This window comes from Schistocerca nitens, chromosome 4, assembly GCF_023898315.1.
Source record: "Schistocerca nitens isolate TAMUIC-IGC-003100 chromosome 4, iqSchNite1.1, whole genome shotgun sequence".
Taxonomy (NCBI): Eukaryota; Metazoa; Arthropoda; class Insecta; order Orthoptera; family Acrididae; genus Schistocerca; species Schistocerca nitens.
Window position 1 is genome coordinate 635,336,255 of NC_064617.1, and position 21,018 is coordinate 635,357,272.

The 21,018-nt window shown below is 40.8% G+C and overlaps 1 protein-coding gene across 2 annotated transcripts in view; it reads right to left on the bottom strand.

The window, feature by feature from the left end:
* Positions 1-20,678, bottom strand: part of LOC126251407 (THO complex subunit 1) — a 108,811-nt gene extending 88,133 nt beyond the window's left edge. The window contains exons 1-4 of one of the 2 annotated variants that reach the window (XM_049951818.1): positions 20,577-20,678; positions 17,820-17,896; positions 17,443-17,738; positions 78-173 (exon numbers count right to left, since the gene is read on the bottom strand). In XM_049951818.1, coding sequence (XP_049807775.1) covers positions 78-173; positions 17,443-17,738; positions 17,820-17,896; positions 20,577-20,597 — 490 coding nt within the window. In that variant the 5' untranslated portion in view covers positions 20,598-20,678. Of the gene's footprint in view, positions 1-77; positions 174-17,442; positions 17,739-17,819; positions 17,897-20,385; positions 20,542-20,576 lie in introns of those variants that run through there. The other variant, XM_049951817.1, reaches the window with a different exon arrangement.
* Between the last annotated feature and the right edge of the window lie 340 nt (positions 20,679-21,018).

The following is a 21,018-nucleotide window of genomic DNA, read 5'->3' on the forward strand; positions in this document are numbered from 1 at the left end:
TTGTGAACATGTGGCTAATATTATATCTCACAAGCGTGACAGGGTTTAATATAAATCTATATGATGTTATGACTTACCAGATCGCTCTGAAAAGGGGAAGAATTTGGCAAGGAACAGCAATATCCGCCCACAAAACACTGTGTTCTGAGACCGGGAGAGTCTTCGCAGAAGATCTGAAAATATACATACAATACAAAGTTCAGTCTGTTTAGTTATTTAGTTTCTATCAGGAAAATAGATCTCTGTTCACCACTATATTATTGGACACTACCTCAAAAATTCTATAAGTAAACACACACTTAGGTTTTTTCTGATATGAGGTGGAGGAACCAACAAGACTCCATGACCAATATACCAATGCAAGCTTGAAACAACATGATGACAGTCTTAACAACATCTTGCTTCATCATAGTGCTTAAGCATCAGTACTATAAACTGGCTCAAGAGGTTCCTTTCTATACAGACACCTCTGATGCACCAACATCAGTACCTCCACAGGAAATACAAAATTCTAAAAGACATTGCTGTACTAGTGAAAAATTATAAACTGGGCTAGATGTGCTTTAATAAATATTATAAATAGTATGCTGATTAAGTGTAACTGGCAAAAATAATTCTCTTGCCTGCTCCACCAGGAAATAACAACCATCAGATAAAAAAAAGATAAATAGGGCAAAGCCATATTATGACAAACAAACAAATAAAAACACATGCACACACACATACACACAGACAGACAGATTGGAGGAAAAGTATGGTGTTTTAATCTAACTGAGACATGCACATATGTTCCATACCATAATGAGTTTCAACCAGATGATGATTGTTCTATCAAAACTAGTTGTTTTATAAAGTAAAGTCATACTGCAACTTTTGGGCCGCCTTGTTCTCATTTCTCAAATAATGAGTTTCAGCAAACTATACACTTTGCTTGTTTAATAGTACACTAATTCAGTCGCTGGGCTATAACACTGAGCTTTACTTTCCTCCATTTCACAGTACCTTTGTATGTTTCTGGCATATGGGGCAAATAGGTCATAACACTGCTCTCTCACACAGTGTGCATACGTGACAACTCTCTACACAAATCCACTGACTGTAAAGCAGCAATTATTATACCTGCAAAAATGATTGTGTTTCTGATAAAATTAAATTCATAGAAGTTGGACAGCAAGTTCCTAGGTGCTCAACTGAAAATCAGAACAGTTTCTGCAACTTTCAAAAGAGAGCAGAGGTTGTGAATCATCATGTAGACGCTACTTCAAAGGCGGAAGAAGCTACTAACAGCACAACACACTTAATACACCTCTTATTTGGCTTTCAGACAGAACAAGCTATTGCACATTTAGAAATAAGTAAAATGATGTGATTCTTGAGTTTCTCCCGGCGTATTTGATAATCAAAATATCCACGGGTGTACTGCCGGTCTACAGTGTCCAACGGGCACAATATTTCGGCGATCATACATGTCGCCATCATCAGGTGAACTGACGGACTGAGCTCCTGTGAACGTGCCGGCACAGAGATCCGTACACTATGGCTGCTCAGGGGGAACTGGGTTCAGTCGCGGCGGCGGCCGATTTAAATACCCTCCGCCCGCGGCGCGCTCACTCCGCCGTCCGCGCCCCACGACACGGTCGCGCGGTGGAACAGATTGCGACGGCGTCTGAGATGACGTCAGTGTGATGGCTCTGTCCGCCGTGGTTGTCACAACTATACATTTGCTCGATTTACTCTTGATTAACCCAATCGCTGGTTCCCAAGCCTTGCTAAGATTATAGCCACAGTTACGGTTTATGAGATCGTCATTGGTGCGAATTTCGATGGCCTCGCTAACAACACTTTCCCAGTATCTTGACGTCTGTACCAGAATCCTCGTGCGTTCATACTCCATAGCGTGATTTTCCGACAAACAATGTTCAGCGACCGCCGACTTGCTCGGATACATCAGTCGAGTGTGCCTCTGGTGTTCACGGCATCGATCCTCGATGGTACGCATTGTCTGACCAATATACGACTTGCCACATTGACACGGAATCTGGTACATGCCGGCCTTCCTCAAACCGAGGTCATCTTTGGCGCTCCCCACCAGTGCACGAGTTTTATTCGGAGGACAAAACACAGTTCCGACCCGGTGTTTCTTCAAAATGCGGGCGATTTTCCCCGAGAGTGCGCCTGTATATGGGATAAACGCAATGCCTACCTCCTCCCTCGTGATTTCATCCATCTCCACAGGTTGTGCTGTAGTGGGTGGGCGGAGAGCACGTTGAATCTGCCACTCTGAGTACCCATTTTTTCGAAATACAGTTCTCAGATGTTCCAATTCCTGGGGTAGACTCTCTGCGTCAGAGATAGTGCGCGCCCTATGTATTAGAGTTTTAAGCACCCCATTCCTCTGTGAAGGGTGATGGCAGCTGTCTGCGTGCAAATACAGATCAGTGTGCGTTGTCTTCCGATACACCCCATGGCCTAGGGTGCCGTCAGGCCTTCTCTTGACCAAGACGTCAAGGAAAGGCAGTTTACCCTCCGATTCAGTCACTATGGAGACTGAATCGGAGGGTAAACTATCTTTCCTTGACGTCTTGGTCAAGAGAAGGCCTGACGGCACCCTAGGCCATGGGGTGTATCGGAAGACAACGCACACTGATCTGTATTACCACGCAGACAGCTGCCATCACCCTTCACAGAGGAATGGGGTGCTTAAAACTCTAGTACATAGGGTGCGCACTATCTCTGACGCAGAGAGTCTACCCCAGGAATTGGAACATCTGAGAACTGCATTTCGAAAAAATGGGTACTCAGAGTGGCAGATTCAATGTGCTCTCCGCCCACCCACTACAGCACAACCTGTGGAGATGGATGAAATCACGAGGGAGGAGGTAGGCACTGCGTTTATCCCATATACAGGCGCACTCTCGGGGAAAATCGCCCACATTTTGAAGAAACACCGGGTCGGAACTGTGTTTTGTCCTCCGAATAAAACTCGTGCACTGGTGGGGAGCGCCAAAGATGACCTCGGTTTGAGGAAGGCCGGCATGTACCAGATTCCGTGTCAATGTGGCAAGTCGTATATTGGTCAGACAATGCGTACCATCGAGGATCGATGCCGTGAACACCAGAGGCACACTCGACTGATGTATCCGAGCAAGTCGGCGGTCGCTGAACATTGTTTGTCGGAAAATCACACTATGGAGTATGAACGCACGAGGATTCTGGTACAGACGTCAAGATACTGGGAAAGCGTTGTTAGAGAGGCCATCGAAATTCGCACCAATGACTATCTCATAAACCGTGACTGTGGCTATAATCTTAAGCAAGGCTTGGGAACCAGCGAATGGGTTAATCAAGAGTAAATCGAGCAAATGTATAGTTGTGACGACCACGGCGGACAGAGCCATCACACTGACGTCATCTCAGACGCCGTCGCAATCTGTTCCACCGCGCGACCGTGTCGTGGGGCGCGGACGGCGGAGTGAGCACGCCGCGGGCGCAGGGTATTTAAATCGGCCGCCGCCGCGACCGAACCCAGTTCCCCCTGAGCAGCCATAGTGTACGGATCTCTGTGCCGGCACGTTCACAGGAGCTCAGTCCGTCAGTTCACCTGATGATGGCGACATGTATGATCGCCGAAATATTGTGCCCGTTGGATACTGTAGACCAGCAGTACACCCGTGGATATTTTGATTAAGTAAAATGATGGCTGCAACATTATGAAAGAAAGAAAATATATATAGGATACTAGAAAGATTTGAAAATCTGTTAATACACAAGTGGTTTGAAAAGTTTTCGGATCACCACGAGATGTCAGCGCTAGCAAAACGAGTTGATCATGTGATATTCACTGGACTGTTGCCTGTAAACACGTGCAACATCAGTGCTCTTGAAAGAGAGTTGTGGCTGTGACATGGCTCAGTTGTTCCCGCGTAGCGATTTGCGAAGATGGAAAAAATAGAGATTTGAGCAGCGATTAAGTACTTTGCACAGAAAGGTATGAAAGCAAAGGACATTCATGCCGATTTCCAGGATGTACTGGAGGACTCTGCTTCTTCATATTCAACTGTTGCCAAGTGGACAAATGAATTTAAATTTGGTCAGGAGAGCGTAGAGGATGATCCGCACAGTGGTCAGCCAAGCTGTGTCACCACTTCAGAAATCATTGCAAAAGTGCACAAAATGGTAATGGAGGATCACCGATTGAAAGTGCGTGAAACTGTTCATGCTTGCCAGTTGTCATCTGAAAGGGTATATCACATTTTAACTGAAGAATTAGAAATTAAAATATTATCTGCAAGATGTTTGTTGTGACTCTTGAGAATGGATCAAAAACACATGAGAATGGAGATATTTAAACAATGTTTGGCCTGTTTTAGGAGAAATGAACAAGATTTTTTGCGCCAATTTGTGACCACAGATGAAACTTAGGTGCACTATTACACCCCAGAGACAAAACAACAGTCAAAGCAGTGAAAACGTGCTGATTCTTCACCACCGAAGAAAGCAAAGACAATTCCTTCCTCGGGGAAAGTCATGGCATCATTGTTCTGGGATGCGAAGAGGATGCTCCCCACTGGACAAACAATTACTGTAGAATACTACGCTAACCTCCCAGACAAATTGCAACGAAAGATACGCAAAAAAATGCAAGGTTTAGCAAGGAAGAAAGTCATCTTCCATCAAGACAATGCGCGCCCACACACGTGCCATCGCCATGGCAAAATTACACGAATTAAGGTATGAACTGTTGCCACACCCACCTTATTCACCTGACACGGCTCCATCAGACTTCCGTCTCTTCCCAAAACTGAAAATTTTTCTTGGTGGACGAAGATTCACTTCAAACGAAGAACTGATACCTGGAGTTGACAACTACTTTGCAGGCCTGGAGGTAACTCATTTTCGAGATGGGATTAAGGCACTGGAACATCTTTGGACCAATTGCATTAATCTACAAGGAGACTACGTTGAAAAATAAAAAAAAGTTTCTGTGATGTATATAGTTTTTTTCTATTCCGTTCTGAGAACTTTTCAAACCACCCTCGTATAAAACAAGATAACAACAATAACTGTGAAAGAGAAATGAAAATTGAAATACAACAACAATATAATTTTTTTTAAATACACAAAAGAGGAGTTAAGATCAATAAGCCAACTTCTCCAAGAGGGATGCACATGGCAGAGAGTGCCTGTGTAGCTACAGGAGGTGGGCAATAATATGGAAACACCAAAATCACAACGCATTATCATGTCTAATATGGCATAGGAAAGCCGTTGGCATTCAAAACAGCTCCCAGTCACCAGGAATGGATAAATACAGGTCATGCATGGTTTTCAAGGGAGTCTTATACTATTCTTCCTGCAAAATAGTGGCAAGTTCATGTAACGATGATGGAGGTGGATAGCGATCACGCATCCTTCTCTCCAAAGTAGTACACACAATCTCAATGCACCCTTCTCTCCAAAGTAGTCCGCACAGGCCCAATAATATTTAGATCCAGCATCCATGTGGCCAGGGGAGGTGCAACAATTCATTCTCATGCTCAAAAAACAAGTACTGGATGATGGAAGCTATGTTAAAGGGTCTTGTTACCATGGAACACAGCATCATTTTTGAGGAACAAATGTTCTATCACAGGATGGACCTGTTCAGCCAAAATGGTTACATTATCTTTGGTAGTAATGCGACCTTGTAGAGTAACCACGGGGCCCGTGGAATAACACGATATGGCTGCCCAAATCATTACGGAACCTCCGCCGTGTTTCACTCTTGGGACATAACTTATCCAGAAGTTGCAACCAGTGTAAACAAGACACATCTGACCTAATTACTTTCTTCCACTGCTCCTTAGACCAGGTTTTATGACTTTAGCATGATGTTTTCCTGTTTTGGGCTTATGCATCACTCTTGAGTGTTTCTGGAACTCCAGCTCGCACTTCAATTCCCAGCTTGTGGAGCTTCCTTTGCATCGTTTTTTCATGCTGACATTGTTCACATGTGTGCCACTCCTCCCCCCCCCCCCCCCCCGCCCGTCAAAAAAACACACACAATCCTCTTCACTAGCTGTCTGTCACAATCACTCAACACACACTTCTTTCGTCCATGTTGTAACTTAGTACATGATGTTTTTCCACTTTCTGTGTGGTGTCTCTTCAAACTCCAAATGCTTTCACTACCTTAATTATGGAAGCACCCACCATATGGCACCAACAATTTGCCCATGTTTGAATTCTTTTGGCTCCCGTACCACAACTACAAAGAACACTGTTCTGACCACAGCTAACACTTGCAAAATATTGATGGCACTGCTCAAGTATTGTTCATTGTCAAATACAATTGCACCACCTGCAGACTTGGCTAACATCTGTATTTATGTTCAAGCAAACATTTCCTGTGGTGTTTCCCATTTGGTCAACCCCTGTATGTGCAACATCAATGCTATGTTCATCATCATATTTTAATGTCTAAGATCTATACTGCAATGTTTTATTTAGTCTCCTGCCTCCCTTTTTAATTGCCTGATATGTTTCTATATCAATGTATTCTTCAGTTGTTTGAAGAACTGTTTCCTAGTTCTACCATGGCCCCTTTTAGAAAATATTTTCCCTTCAAAACTATTTGTGAGCCATCTGTTAAATCTCAGTGTCTGCCTGCTTAGCTGGATGGTAATGTGCTTGCCTCCCGTGCAGCAGGCCAAGATTCAATTCTCGGCTGGGTTGGAGATTTTCTCCACTCGTGGACTGGGTGTTGTGTTGTCCTCATCATCATTTCATCCTCATCACCGGCACACAAAGTCGATCAATGTCGTGTTGACAGAAATAATACCTGCACTTGGCGGCCAAACTTCCCCGGATGGGGCCTCCCAAACAACGATGCCATACACTCATTTCCATGTTTTTATATCTCAGTGCACTGCCCACATGCTTTATCTTCCTCTTTTCTATTTCTTTGAGAAGTTTATTCTTTTACTCCTTTTAGGGCCACATTATTTTTTTCTGGTTCCAACTTGTACCAGTAACTTTTTCTATATCCACACTTCTATCATTATCTTTTTCAATCAATGTCCAGCTCTCATTTCCAGAGACTAGCCAACCAAAGCCTTTGCTAAGAGGTAACACCATGACATTAGCCAGAGAAAATGGGATAGCACCACCAGTTGTTACTAGTAAAAGCAAGGAAGGAAAATTGAGGTTTAATGTCCCATCAATGATGGGATCATTATAGGTAGAACATAATACTGAACTGCTCAAGGATGCAGAAATAAATTGGCTGTAGGCTTTTCAAAGGAACACTGACTACAGGAAATTATGGGAAAATACAGAAGCCTGGATGGAGACTTTAACCGAATCTTCCTGAATGCAATTTAACTACAGCACCACCTCGGTTGGAGTTACTGCTAAGGAAAAATACTACAGAAGAATAGTGAACATTTCTGACACAACACAAAAAACTTTTTTTTTTTTTTTTGTTTTTGTTTGGAAACTTTTTATATCATTCAAGAACTCTGTAAAACTGAGCATTCAAAAATATCTTTAAAATGTTAGTATGAGGGGCATTCAATAAGTAATGCAACACATTTTTTTTTTCTGATAGGTTGGTTTTATTCACGATTCCAATACATAATATTATTCCCCACTCTTTTGGCTACAAAATCCTATTTTTCAACATAATCTACATTCAATGTGATGGCCTTACACCACATTACTGGGAGGGCCTGTATGCCTGCATGGCACCACTCTATTGGTCGATGTCAGAACCAACATCGTGCCGCATTAATAAGCTCCCCATCAACCACACACTGCTTCCCACTTCATTGGATCAGACAGATGGAAGTAGGAAGGTGAGATCCAGGCTGTAGGGTGGATGAGGAAGAGCAGTCCAAAGAAGTTTTGTGAGCTCCTCTAGGGTGCACAGACTTGCATTCTCATGGAGAAGGAGAGTTCATTTGCATTTTTGTGGTGATGAAAATGCTGATGTGATTTCTTCAATTTCCTGAGGGTAGCACAGCTGTGTATAGCCAGCTGGCACATGGGAGATTGGACAGATTTACGTGACCTTTCTGCAATGACAGACGCCATGCCCAATGACTTAGCATGGTTTTGTTCACTGCCAGGTTACCGCTGACATTCTGCAAACACCTGTGAATATCTGCGATGCTCTGGTTTTCCACCAAAATAAACTCAATGACCGCTCTCTGACTGGATCTACCTCCATTACAGACTCCATTTTGAAGGTTAATTATAGCGTCACCACCTTTCGGAACTTCATGAAACTATAAGGGTTGAAGCAGGAATATTTCACGATGTTCCACAACAAATTAGACATTTTTCAACCAACACTGGCCAAGAATAAAAATGTGTTGCATTACTTACTGAACACCTTTCATAGTTCATGCTCACAAATACTCTTACATACTTACTCATAAATTCACTTATGCACTGAACTATACTTATTTCAAATTGAAATGGTAAGTGGATCTTAAGAATGATGTATTCCTGTGATACATTGTGATCCTTCTCTTCTCTGTAGCATAATTATGTCATGACATGTGTACTCACTGACCACAATTACAATGGCAATTTCACTTATTTGAGGTTCAGTAAATTGATGTTCATGTTCTCAAACAGGTCTTTTTTCAGCTCAAATCACAAATGTATACTCACTTGTTACCATGATCCACTGCTGTTTTGAATAAGTGAACCAATCAATTGTACTTAATAGAAAACACAGGGTTGAATTGATGTTGGTCACTGCTCACAGAAGTAGCACCAAATGATAAGTCATTTGAATATAAGCATTGTACACTCTCATATTTTGCAGAAAATGTTTTAATCACAGAGTTTCTTCAGTCATGTAATGAACTAATTCTGGTGGGGGCATTTCCAATGGAACAAATCAAATTTATCCACTCATGTGACACACTGCTTGTGTTTCTCTACCGGATTTCTTGGCACAGCAGAACTGACACACTTGATACATTTAGCCAATGACAACGTGTTTGTGTTTGTTGTACTCTTTAGTGGAATCATAACAGAATTCTTTGCTTGCCAAACTGTAATCTCTGCTTCTACAGAATTTTTTTTTTTTTTTTTTTTTTTTTTTTTTTTTTTTTTTTTTTTTTTTTTTGTGCATGCACTTGTGATCATTGTCTCCCACAAACTTCACTCACTGTAACTCTACTTAGTTCATTCTGTAATCTTGTTTCTTCGGCAGCACCATAGAAGGATCATTCTGGCCAGTATCGGTCACTTGAGCATTCAATTCCTAGCTGTGCACCATTTCACATAAGAAATCTGTTGATGCAATGCTGTTGTTAGACACCCATAACTTTGAATCTAATCACTGCGGTTCCAAATCAAAACCTTCTTTATGGTTGCTCGATGGAGAGCTACCATAAATTACAATCCCAGGGAACTGCAGCCTTGGGTTACATGGTTATAGCAGCATTCAAGAACAAACCACCCTTACATTTATTACAAATACTGATTTGAAAAACAGGGTGCATAAAGATACACTAGACCTCTTAAGTAATACCAACAGGGACACCACATCATCTGCAAGAGAAGAAATCACAATGGATCTTCCACAGGATCCCATCACATGTCTATTCTTACTCTACATAATGAGCTATCATTTCATTTGAATGAGGAGTCAGATTTATTCCCTTATATAGGTGATCCAAGTACTGCTGTCAAGCCAAAAAAATTGCATTAACTGGGAAAATCGTAAATAATGTTTTTTTTATACAGTTTTAATAGGTATTGCACAAATGTACTGGATTCTGGATTGAAAACTTTGGAAAAACACAGCTCATTCAGTTTTGTACTGTCAAAAATAATCCACACACTACTAATCTTATGAACCAACAAAAAACAATAAACAGGGTAGAGTATTCACAGTTCTTCAGTGTACATATTGATGAAAACACATCTGCTGTAGACCTGTAAAAATATTTAGATTCAGTTAAGGATTTGTTCATCTTCACTGCTGTAAAACACATCTCCTCCACTGCAAGCTCTCTGCTATTATGAATGACCTACAGAATGCAATAAACAAAGTAGAACACATTCCTCTGCTGCTGTCCATCGATACAGCAATCATCAAACATCTGTTGGTATTGTTACTCTAAATTGCATTCACAGTTCTGCAAAAGTGCAGTGCATATATTAGTTTTAATGAAACCAGTTTGCGCTTTGATAAGTTTGTAAAATGCTTTTACAGTGCTATTCTATCTGCGCACTTGTCAGCGTAATGGAAGCCTGTTACTCCACTTCTGAAATGGCAGACATGATCTCTGTTATAGTCTAGCAAACTGAAGCCATTGTTGAATCCACATTCTGTGTGCCAAAAAATGTCCAGAACACAGGACACTATCAGCTTAATTTTTCAGCCATCTTTTCCGGAGACTGGTAGACTCTGGCTCCAACAATGGCAGACCTCATACCATTCCTATCCAGCTGTGAAGGCCCAAGTACTGTAATGAGATGAGGAAAATCTTGGAATCAGTCTCGTTGAATTTCAGCATCTATCAGAGTAAGTCATCTTCTAGTCTGGGTGATGTTGCATGAACAGTTGCTACACCCACAAAATGTACACCATGTCCAAGTCCCTCAGCTGCACAATAAGTCCGTCGGAATGCAGTTCTCCAAATGGCAGTTGTGAAGAAGCAGTGAAGCTCCACTTTTCACAACAAAGATACTGTTACTTACGAGACTGATTTCTTGTGAAATAGAATTGTCAATTTTCATAACCATGTGTAGGCTGATGCAAATACAGATGCCATTGAAGAAGCAAGGCATCGGCACCAACTTTCAGTTAATGTATCTACATCTACATGATTAGTCTGCCCTTCACAATAAAGTGCCTGGCAGAGGGTTCAATGAACCACTTTCAAGCTGCCTCTCTACCGTTCCATTCTCGAACGCCGCACAGGAAAAACGAGCACTTAAATTTTCTGTGCGAGCCCTGATTTCTCTTATTTTATCTTGATTATCATTTCTCACTATATAGGTGGGTGCCAACAGAATGTTTTCGCAATCGGAGGAGAAAACGGTATTTGAAATTTCATGAGAAGATCCCATCGTAACAAAAAACGCCTTTGTTTTAATAATTGCCATTCCAATTCACGTATTATGTCTGTGCTGCTGTCTCCCCTATTCCGCGATAATACAAAATGAGCTGCCTTTCTTTGTACTTTCTTGATGTCATCCATCAGTCCCACCTGATGCGGATCTCACACTGCACAGCAATACTACAGAATAGGGCAGGAAAGCGTGGTGTAAGCAGTCTCTTTAGTACACCTGTTGCACCTTCTAAGTGTTCTGCCAATGAATCGCAGTCTTTGGTTTGCTCTGTCCATAATATTATCACCACATGCGATTGCTCCAATTTCAGTTATTTATAGTTGTAATCCCTAAGTATTTAGTTGAATTTACAGCCTTCAGATTTGTGTGACTTATCACGTAATCGAAATTTAGCGGATTTCTTTTAGTACTCATGTGAATCACTTCACACTTTTCTTTACTCAGGATCAATTGCCACTTTTTGCACCATACAGATACCTTATCTAAATCATTTTGTTCATCTGATGTCTTTACAAGACAGTAAATGACAGCATCATCTGCAAACAATCTAAGATGGCTACTCAGATTGTCTCTTATATTGTTAATTGTATGGGCAGAAATTATTGGCAATAGACTAATAGGACCTTAAATACTTCCAAACGGGTTCACTGATGCAAGGTATCCTCAGTTCCTCTCAAACAACTTGCCTGTCCTGCTATACGAGGTACCATTTTAGCAACAGCTGCAATTGTGGTTCACATATAATGGAGCTCCAGCCCATTTTCTCCTAGATGTTTGAGAACATCTCACAGAGACATTTAATGAATGATGGATCGGTCAGCGAGATCATTGGCTAGTTTGTTATCCTGATATTAATGGCTTGGATTTTTAGTTGTGGTGACACTTGAAGACTTTGGTGCAGGCAAGCCCCACTAATGATGTACACACACTACAGAACACGTCATTAATGCCTGCCGGGCTATAAGTGACCAGTCTGAAGTTTTTCAGAGAGTGTGTGGTCCCTATGATGTAACACTGTCAAAGTTTCAAGAAATGGATTTAAATGATGATTCTAGGAATATATTACAACCCCCCACGTATCACTCACATAGGGACTATGAGGACAAGATTAGATTAATTGCAGCAAGTGCAGAGGCATTAAAACAACCATTCTGCCTGCACTCCATAAGTGAATGGAACAGGAAGAAACCCTAAAAAACTGGTACAATGGGACATATCCCCTGCCATGCACTTCATTCTGGTTTGCAGAGTATGGATGTAGCTGTAGATGTATTTTGTCTGTCTCACAAATATGTGTAAATGCAGACACAGACAGGAGCATGCCTTACTATGGATGGACATCATATTGAACACCTCCTTTAGCGATGGCTCAGTAGTGTAGGTTGTATGTAACAGCAAGCAGATTACATTGGAAGCTCTGCTGTTTCACAGTAACACAATAATATGCCCTCATTTGTTTACTGCAGTCTGCAGGTCATTAATAATAGCAAGAACTTGCAACAGAAAAGATGTGTTTAACATTAGCGAAGATGAACACGTGCTCATAACCCTTAAGGTATGGATTTAGAACCATTGTTTACTGGAATTCTTTCTTGTTTTGGTCCATAGTACAACCACTAAAAACAAGGAATACTTCTTTTTCAGAACCGTATACCAGGTGGTTAGAATTACACTGATGGTGGTGTGAGTGCTGCAGTGAGGGCTATATAGATCACAGGACTCTGAAACATAGTAGGTATGTTCATTAACCAGTGCACTCACAAAATATGCTGAGACAAATAATAGTTTCATTTTGTGCCACCAGGTGAAAATATGGTGCTGTAAGCAGTCTGAATGTGAAATGTTTCCTGTTTTGACATCAGTAAGTTGTTTGTCACTTGGCGACGTGTGTTGATTTCTTTTGAGAAGCACCTATTGGTATAACAAGTTAAGAAGGTTGAAGTTTTTGTAATGAAATTCAATGCTTTTGAGACGAAATTAGGTGATGCAGGAGGAAGAGGGAAATTGTCCATTCCCATAGCACTAGCCTACCAAGCAGCAAATGCCTCAAATTCTGCAGCCCGTGCTCAAACTGTATCATGGGAATTTTCTCCCCCGGTCAATAGTTAAAAAGGTCTTGTGGCACAATTTACACTGTTAGCCCTACACGATTCAGAATGTGCACCAAATGAAGTACCAAGATAGGCTTCTTTTCTAGCTCACATGGGTGCTACACATGATTCCAGCTCCGCAAGAATGTGACTGTGTCCACACCACTAATTTCACACAAGATGGGACGACATCACAAGTCGCTGGCCAGGTTAAAGATTTGCTTCGAGAAACCTTTGGTAAGGACTGCAGCATCTCTAGGCAATTTCAAGATGTGTGGCCTCCCAGATCCCCCCATATAAACCCATGTGACACCTGGCTGTGGGGATATCTGAAAGACAGTGTCTATCAGGGATGTATCTGTACTCTTTATGATCTGAAGGATAGCTTATGATGACATATTGCTCTGATTACACTGGATATGTTGCTAGCAACTCTCAACCATGCCTTGTTATGGATGCAGCATGTTGCCGAGTAAGAAGATCATATTTAACACATATTGTACCTTGTAAGCATATCCTAATAAACATGCAAGAACCGTGTTATCATGTTTAATCATCTTCCCCTTTTCCTGTATACACACCACCATATTCTGACCGCTTACAGAGTCTTATTTTCACCTAGTGGTAGAAAGTGGAACTAGTAGTTTTTTAAACATACTCCACGAGCACACCAATTAAGAAACATACATACAATGTTTAAGCATCCTGTAATGCACGAAGCACACACTGCAGTGCTGTGAACACAGCCAGTTTTATTATAACCACCCAGTATATATGAAAATATGAATGAATGATGAAAAATTCAAGATATGTTACCTTTTTGATGCCAAAAGTAAATTCTACGATACAAAACTGTAAATTTTTTCCCATTCCAGTATCGTGTTTCTGGATATCGATATTACACTAAACAGATTTAACCTTTGCACAGAAAGAAGTGAAATACGCAGCTATAAAACTGCTCCGCCAACTGCTTATGGAGACAGGATGGCTGACAGACAGCAAAAGCGTTTTCAAATGTAGATTAAAACTTTTCTCTTAAAAATTCCTTCTTGAATAGAAATAAGTAATCAATTACAAACATGTAAATAGCCAACATCTGGCCATATAAATACATATCTTTGTAACTTCATTTCAAATCTCTCATTTACCTGAAATGCTCCACATCATAGCATTTACTGTGAATATGCACTATGGAACAAAGAACAAACTTAAAGCTACCAAACACAAAAACACACACACACGAGATGGGAATTATCATCTTGTATACTTTATTTTATTCATTCACTGGAGTGTGGTACAAAGGAAATACACTACTGGCCATTAAAATTGCTACACCATGAAAGATGACATGCTACAGACACGAAATTTAACCGACAGGAAGAAGATGCTGTGATATGCAAATGATTAGCTTTTCAGAGCATTCACACAAGGTTGGTGCCAGTGGCAAAACCTACAACGTGCTGACATGAGAAAGATTCCAACCGATTACTCATACACAAACAGCAGTTGACCGGCGTTGCCTGGTGAAACGTTGTTGTGATGCCTTGTGTAAAGAGGAGAAATGCGTATCATCACGTTTCCGACTTTAATAAAGGTCGGATTGTAGCCTATCACGATTGCGGTTTATCGTATCGCGACATTGCTGTTGGTCGAGATCCAATGACTGTTAGCAGAATATGGAATTGGTGAGTTCAGGAGAGTAAAACGGAACGCCGTGCCAGATCCCAATGGCCTCGTATCCCTAGCAGTCGAGATGACAGGCATCTTATCCACATGGCTACAACGGATCATGCAGCCACGTCTCGATCGCTGAGTCAACAGATGGGGATGTTTGCAAGACAACAACCATCTGCACGAACAGTTCAACGACGTTTGCAGCAGCATGGACTATCAGCTCAGAAACCATGGCTGCAGTTACCCTTGACGCTGCATCACAGACAGGAGTGCCTGCGATGGTGTACTCAACGACGAACCTGGGTGCACGAATCGCAAAATGACATTTTTTCGGATGAATCCAGCTTCTGTTTACAGCATCATGATGGTCGCACCTGTGTTTGGCGACATCGTGGTGAACGCACAATGGAAGCGTGTATTCGTCATTGCCATAATGGCTTATCGTCCAGCGTGATAGTATGGGGTGCCATTGGTTATACATCTCGGTCACCTCTTGTTCGCATTGATGGCATTTTGAACAGTGGACGTTACATTTCAGATGTGTTACGACCCTTGGCTCTACCCTTCATTCAATCCCTGTGAAACCACATTTCAGCAGGATAATGCACGGCCGCATGTTGCAGGTTCTGTATGGGCCTTTCTGGATACAGCAAATGTTCGACTGCTGGCCTGGCCAGCACATTCTCCAGATCTCTCACCAATTGAAAACGTCTGGTCAATGGTGGCCGAGCAACTGGCTCGTCACAATACATCAGTCACTACTCTTGATGTACTGTGGTATCTACATCTACATCCATACTCCGCAAGCCACCTGACGGTGTGTGGCGGAGGGTACCCTGAGTACCTCTATCGGTTCTCCCTTCTATTCCAGTCTCGTATTGTTCGTGGAAAGAAGGATTGTCAGTATGCTTCTGTGTGGGCTCTAATCTCTCTGATTTTATCCTCATGGTCTCTTCGCGAGATATACTTAGGAGGGAGCAATATACTGCTTGACTCTTCGGTGAAGGTATGTTCTCGAAACTTTAACAAAAGCCCATACCGAGCTACTGAGCGTCTCTCCTGCAGAGTCTTCCATTGGAGTTTATCTATCATCTCCGTAACGCTTTCGCGCTTACTAAATGATCCAGTAATGAAGCGCACTGCTCTCTGTTGGATCTTCTCTATCTCTTCTATCAATCCTATCTGGTACGGATCCCACACTGCTGAGCAGTATTCAAGCAGTGGCTGAACAAGCGTACTGTAACCTACTTCCTTTGTTTTCGGATTGCATTTCCTTAGGATTCTTCCAATGAATCTCAGTCTGGCATCTGCTTTACCGATGATCAACTTTATATGATCATTCCATTTTAAATCACTCCTAATGTGTACTCCCAGATAATTTATGGAATTTACTGCTTCCAGTTATTGACCTGCTATTTTGTAGATAAATGATGAGGGAACTATCTTTCTATGTATTCGCAGCACATTACACTTGTCTACATTGAGATTCAATTGCCATTCCCTGCACCATGCGTCAATTTGCTGCAGATCCTCCTGCATTTCAGTACAATTTTCCATTGTTACAGCCTCTCAATACACCACACCATCATCTGCAAAAAGCCTCAGTGAACTTCCGATGTCATCCACAAGGTCATTTATGTATATTGTGAATAGCAACGGTCCTATGACACTCCCCTACGGCACACCTGAAATCACTCTTACTTCGGAAGCCTTCTCTCCATTGAGAATGACATGCTGCATTCTGTTATCTAAGAACTCTTCAATCCAATCACACAATTGGTCTGATAGTCCATATGCTCTTATTTTGTTCATTAAACGACTGTGGGGAACTGCATCGAATGCCTTGCAGAAGTCAAGAAACACAGCATCTACCTGCGAACCCGTGTCTATGGCCCTCTGATTCTCGTGGATAAATAGCGCGAGCTGGGTTTCACACGACCGTCTTTTTCGAAACCCATGCTGATTCCTACAGAGTAGATTTCTAGTCTCCAGAAAAGTCATTATACTCTAACATAATACGTGTTCCAAAATTCTACAACTGATCGACGTTAGAGATATAGGTCTACAGTTCTGCACATCTGTTCAACGTCCCTTTGTGAAAACGGGGATGACCTGTGCCCTTTTCCAATCCTTTGGAACGCTACGCTCTTCTAGAGACCTACAGTACACCGCTGCAAGGAGGGGGGCAAGTATCGTGTTGAAGCTGCATGGGCAGCTGTACCTATACCCGCCATCCAAGCTCTGTTTGACTCAATGCCCAGGCGTATCGAGGCCGTTATTACGGCCAGAGGTGGTTGTTCTGGGTACTGATTTCTCAGGATCTATGCACCCAAATTGCATGAAAATGTAATCACATGTCAGTTCTAGTATAATATATTTGTTCAATGAATACCTGTTTATCATCTGCATTTCTTCTTGGTATAGCAATTTTAATGGCCAGTACTGTATTTATGGATAATATAATACTCACACTCCTGTTGCATATAGTGCCAAGAAAGTGTTACTGCCTGCCACATTATAAGTCTTTACTAAGCAAATTTTCATATATTCATATTACACACAAAATTATCACCTATTTATGAAGGACACAACAACTTACCATTACACATTCGAAGCAAGTTGTTTTTACATGCACTAAAAAACAGTTCCTCCTTCCAAACAGAAACACCGTTTTCAACAAAGGCAAATAATGTTTCACATCTATCCAGTGTCAGTGCATCAAATATATCGCCAAGAACTACGACTGGCATTGTTGGTGTGCACATGTCTAAGCGACAAGCTTGTATACAGAACTTCACATACTGCTCCAAAACTGTTACATCACTATCTTCACACAGCAGGCTTAGTAAGTGCTCTCGTACAGCTTGATCCAAAGCAGAATGTTTATCGGCATCACTGAGACAATGAAGGTTAAAGGACACTCATTATATATTTAATGTGCAATTATTCATCACAAAATACTGAAATCAAACTCACTTTGCCTGAAACATATCATAGTTCCTTTTTAGTACATCCAAGGCCTGCCGATCAAAGCCTTGGGTGTTGAGTATTTCCTGAAATTAATTTAGCAACTATTAGTGACAGTATTTTTGGCATGGTTGTTCAAAATGTTTACTCCTACAAACAGAGATGGACAAAGAGAATTAAAACACCTGTATGATACAAAAGGAAATGGCTGGATTTTAAATAATTACATATCAGTCTTATAGTCAGAATATACCTATGCCAATATCACTTTTGATCATATAAGGTATCAAAGTGAGATGATGTAAACATTTAACAATTTGGAAGAAATCTATGAATCAGTGAAACTAGAGGAAATACATATGCTGACTGTGGCAATTACATCTGTCATATTACTTTTCCAGTGCAAAAAATGACCAGACAAATTTACTCAGTGCAAAATATTACAACATCTAATGACTGCTATGTCAGAGTCAGTTATTTCACACAGTAGCAAGATTGCAAAATGACAAAAGAAAATCTGAGTTTGCTGCAGTCAAAAAAGATGGATCAACCTGATGTGATGAATAGGCAGGTCTAGAAGCAGCCATCCAGATGGAGATAAACAAATCTATTCCTGCAGTGGGCAATGAGATATACTAAAATGTAATAGTAATGATTTCACTTACGTTAACATACACACTCTGTAAACCACTGTAAAATGCATGGCAGAGGATACTTACCATGGTACTACAAGTTAGTTCTCATTCGAATAATGTATGGAGAGCAGGAAGGATGCATGCTTAAAGACCTCTATGCACACTTAAATAGTTGCCTCTATTTAGGAGGTTGCAGTATATTTCTAAATTTGTCACTTAACACTAGTTCATGAAACTTTATGTGTGAGTTTTTACAGAATGAGTTATGCATCTTCAAGCATCAGGAATGTAAATTTTTTCAGTATTTCGACGATACTTTCCCATACGTTAAACAAACCTGTAACCATTTGTTCTGCCTTTCTTTGAATACATTCTGTTACTCCACCCCCCCCACCCCCCACCCGTTTTTGATATGGGTCCCACACACTTGAGCAATATTCTAAGATGTGATGCACAAGTGCTTGCAATTTTCCAAATTTCTTAGCAATGAAGCAATGTATGATGTAGGGGCCTATGCTTTACTTATGACTGAACATATGGTTTCATTCCAATTCATATCCACACAATTTGTTATAGCTACCTAGTCATTTGTATGGGTTGACTTATTCAAACTGTGACTCACTGATACTGTTGTCATTGCGTGCTACTTAATTCTGGGTTTTGTAATGTGCCTAATTTTACATTTCTACCTTACAAGAATTTAGTTTGAGAAAAAGGCAGAGGTGGTACTGAAAGAGACTTGAAGTGGAGAACATATCATATTAGAAGAGATTTTGAAATACAAATTTTGGGAGTACCCCATAAAATTATAAAAATGAAATAAAATCATGTTACATTACTTTCATATTAAAGAAGGAATTTTAATAACTGACAACTTACTAAAAACCCACAGCCAGTATGTTAATGAAGTCACTACTATTTAATCCACAATCATGATGGAAATAAACAAAACAGTAGCAAGAATTGTATTCTGCAATGATGAAACAGTTGAAAGAAAATTATTTACTTCTGAACAGAAAGAATGTAGATATCATAGAAGTGTACTAGGAGCTAAAATGTTAGTGGTTCCCAAGACTACTGAATGTGGTACACTGCAACAGCTGGAATTAAAAGCAGTCAGAGGATGCAAGGAGTTGTCTATTGTACAGTTTGAATTGTTTCTGTAGGAATGCCAGAGCAAGTGTATCATACAAGTGTGAATAAAGTGAAAATGTAAGAAAGCAAAATACCATCCCAATAATTAACAACGTCAATGTTGAAGAAAACTTGGTAGACGACAAGTTTTGAGCTCCTTAGCCCAGTCCAGTTCTTGCTTTTAGTGATGGTGATTTACGAGTGAGTGTTGAACAGCAAATTGTCAACCACTGGGATGTATCAATCAGCGCCTCACACAACTCACTATGAACGTCATAATGAACCAAATATCTGAGCACTAAGAAAGTTTCCGTAGACAACTGAATGCCCGCATTGCGACCATTGGAAGCTTTACAGATAGTAAAATTGTTATTCATGATAATTTGTCCGTAACTGAATTTCCCAGTGCTTATTATCATATAAAGCGGAAAAATAAACATTTGACTGCGAAGCACCATTGCTTCCAACAACTCACTATACGGGTAAGTATTCCTAACAGTCAGTCCACGGCAGACCGTTTATATGTAAACCTTTCTCTAACATCAGTGTTGTCCGTAAAATGCCTCGACGTTTACATGGGACAACAGTCAAGAACATTCTTCGAAAATATGTACAAGGTGACAAAGCAGACATGATTCTGTTACATTGCTACAGAACATAAATCTATAGATGGCTAAACAAAAGGAAACAAACAAAGCAAGAAAGGTTGGTATTAAAACGCTTGCTAATACAATACGCAACCTAAAGTCACGACAGAAGAAGATGAAAACAAATTGGAGATTTGTATGTAATGGCTGTTACTACACCTTAAATTGCGCCCGCATCAAATCAAATCCGTGCATTTTGAATATGTTCTGTATTTTTAAATATCAAACAATACCGACAACTATTTACACAACAAACCACTGCACACGTTATTTGTAAACATATGTTTCAAAGATCACAACTACCATAGACTACACCGCAGATACGAGTACAATTTGTTCATAGCACATACACTTGTATGCCTGTGGTTCATAGTTACAATGGCTTTGATAACAATGTAACCAATGATGTTCACGACACTGAACTACAACCATCATTACTTCAGGGGGTGTTGCCTCAACAGTAGCTGGTAACAGGAAAATCAATATGGTCGATTAGTTTATCCAGTCCAAGATATGTTTTTGTACTGTGCCGTCCTCAATGGTGCCAGCTACCAGTGATTGTGATACAATTAGTCTTTTTATTGCTATATATATATATATATATATATATATATATATATATATATATATGACTTTCTCATCCCTCCCCTCACTAAATTCCCTACAGAGCGAAATACCACGCCACTGTGAGGTGGCTTGTGCCTCAGCGATTAAGATATCTGTTCCATATGTAGGTCCTTCCACATGTGTCGGAGGACAAGGCAGACTAACAAATGGTTCCTGAAGATATGC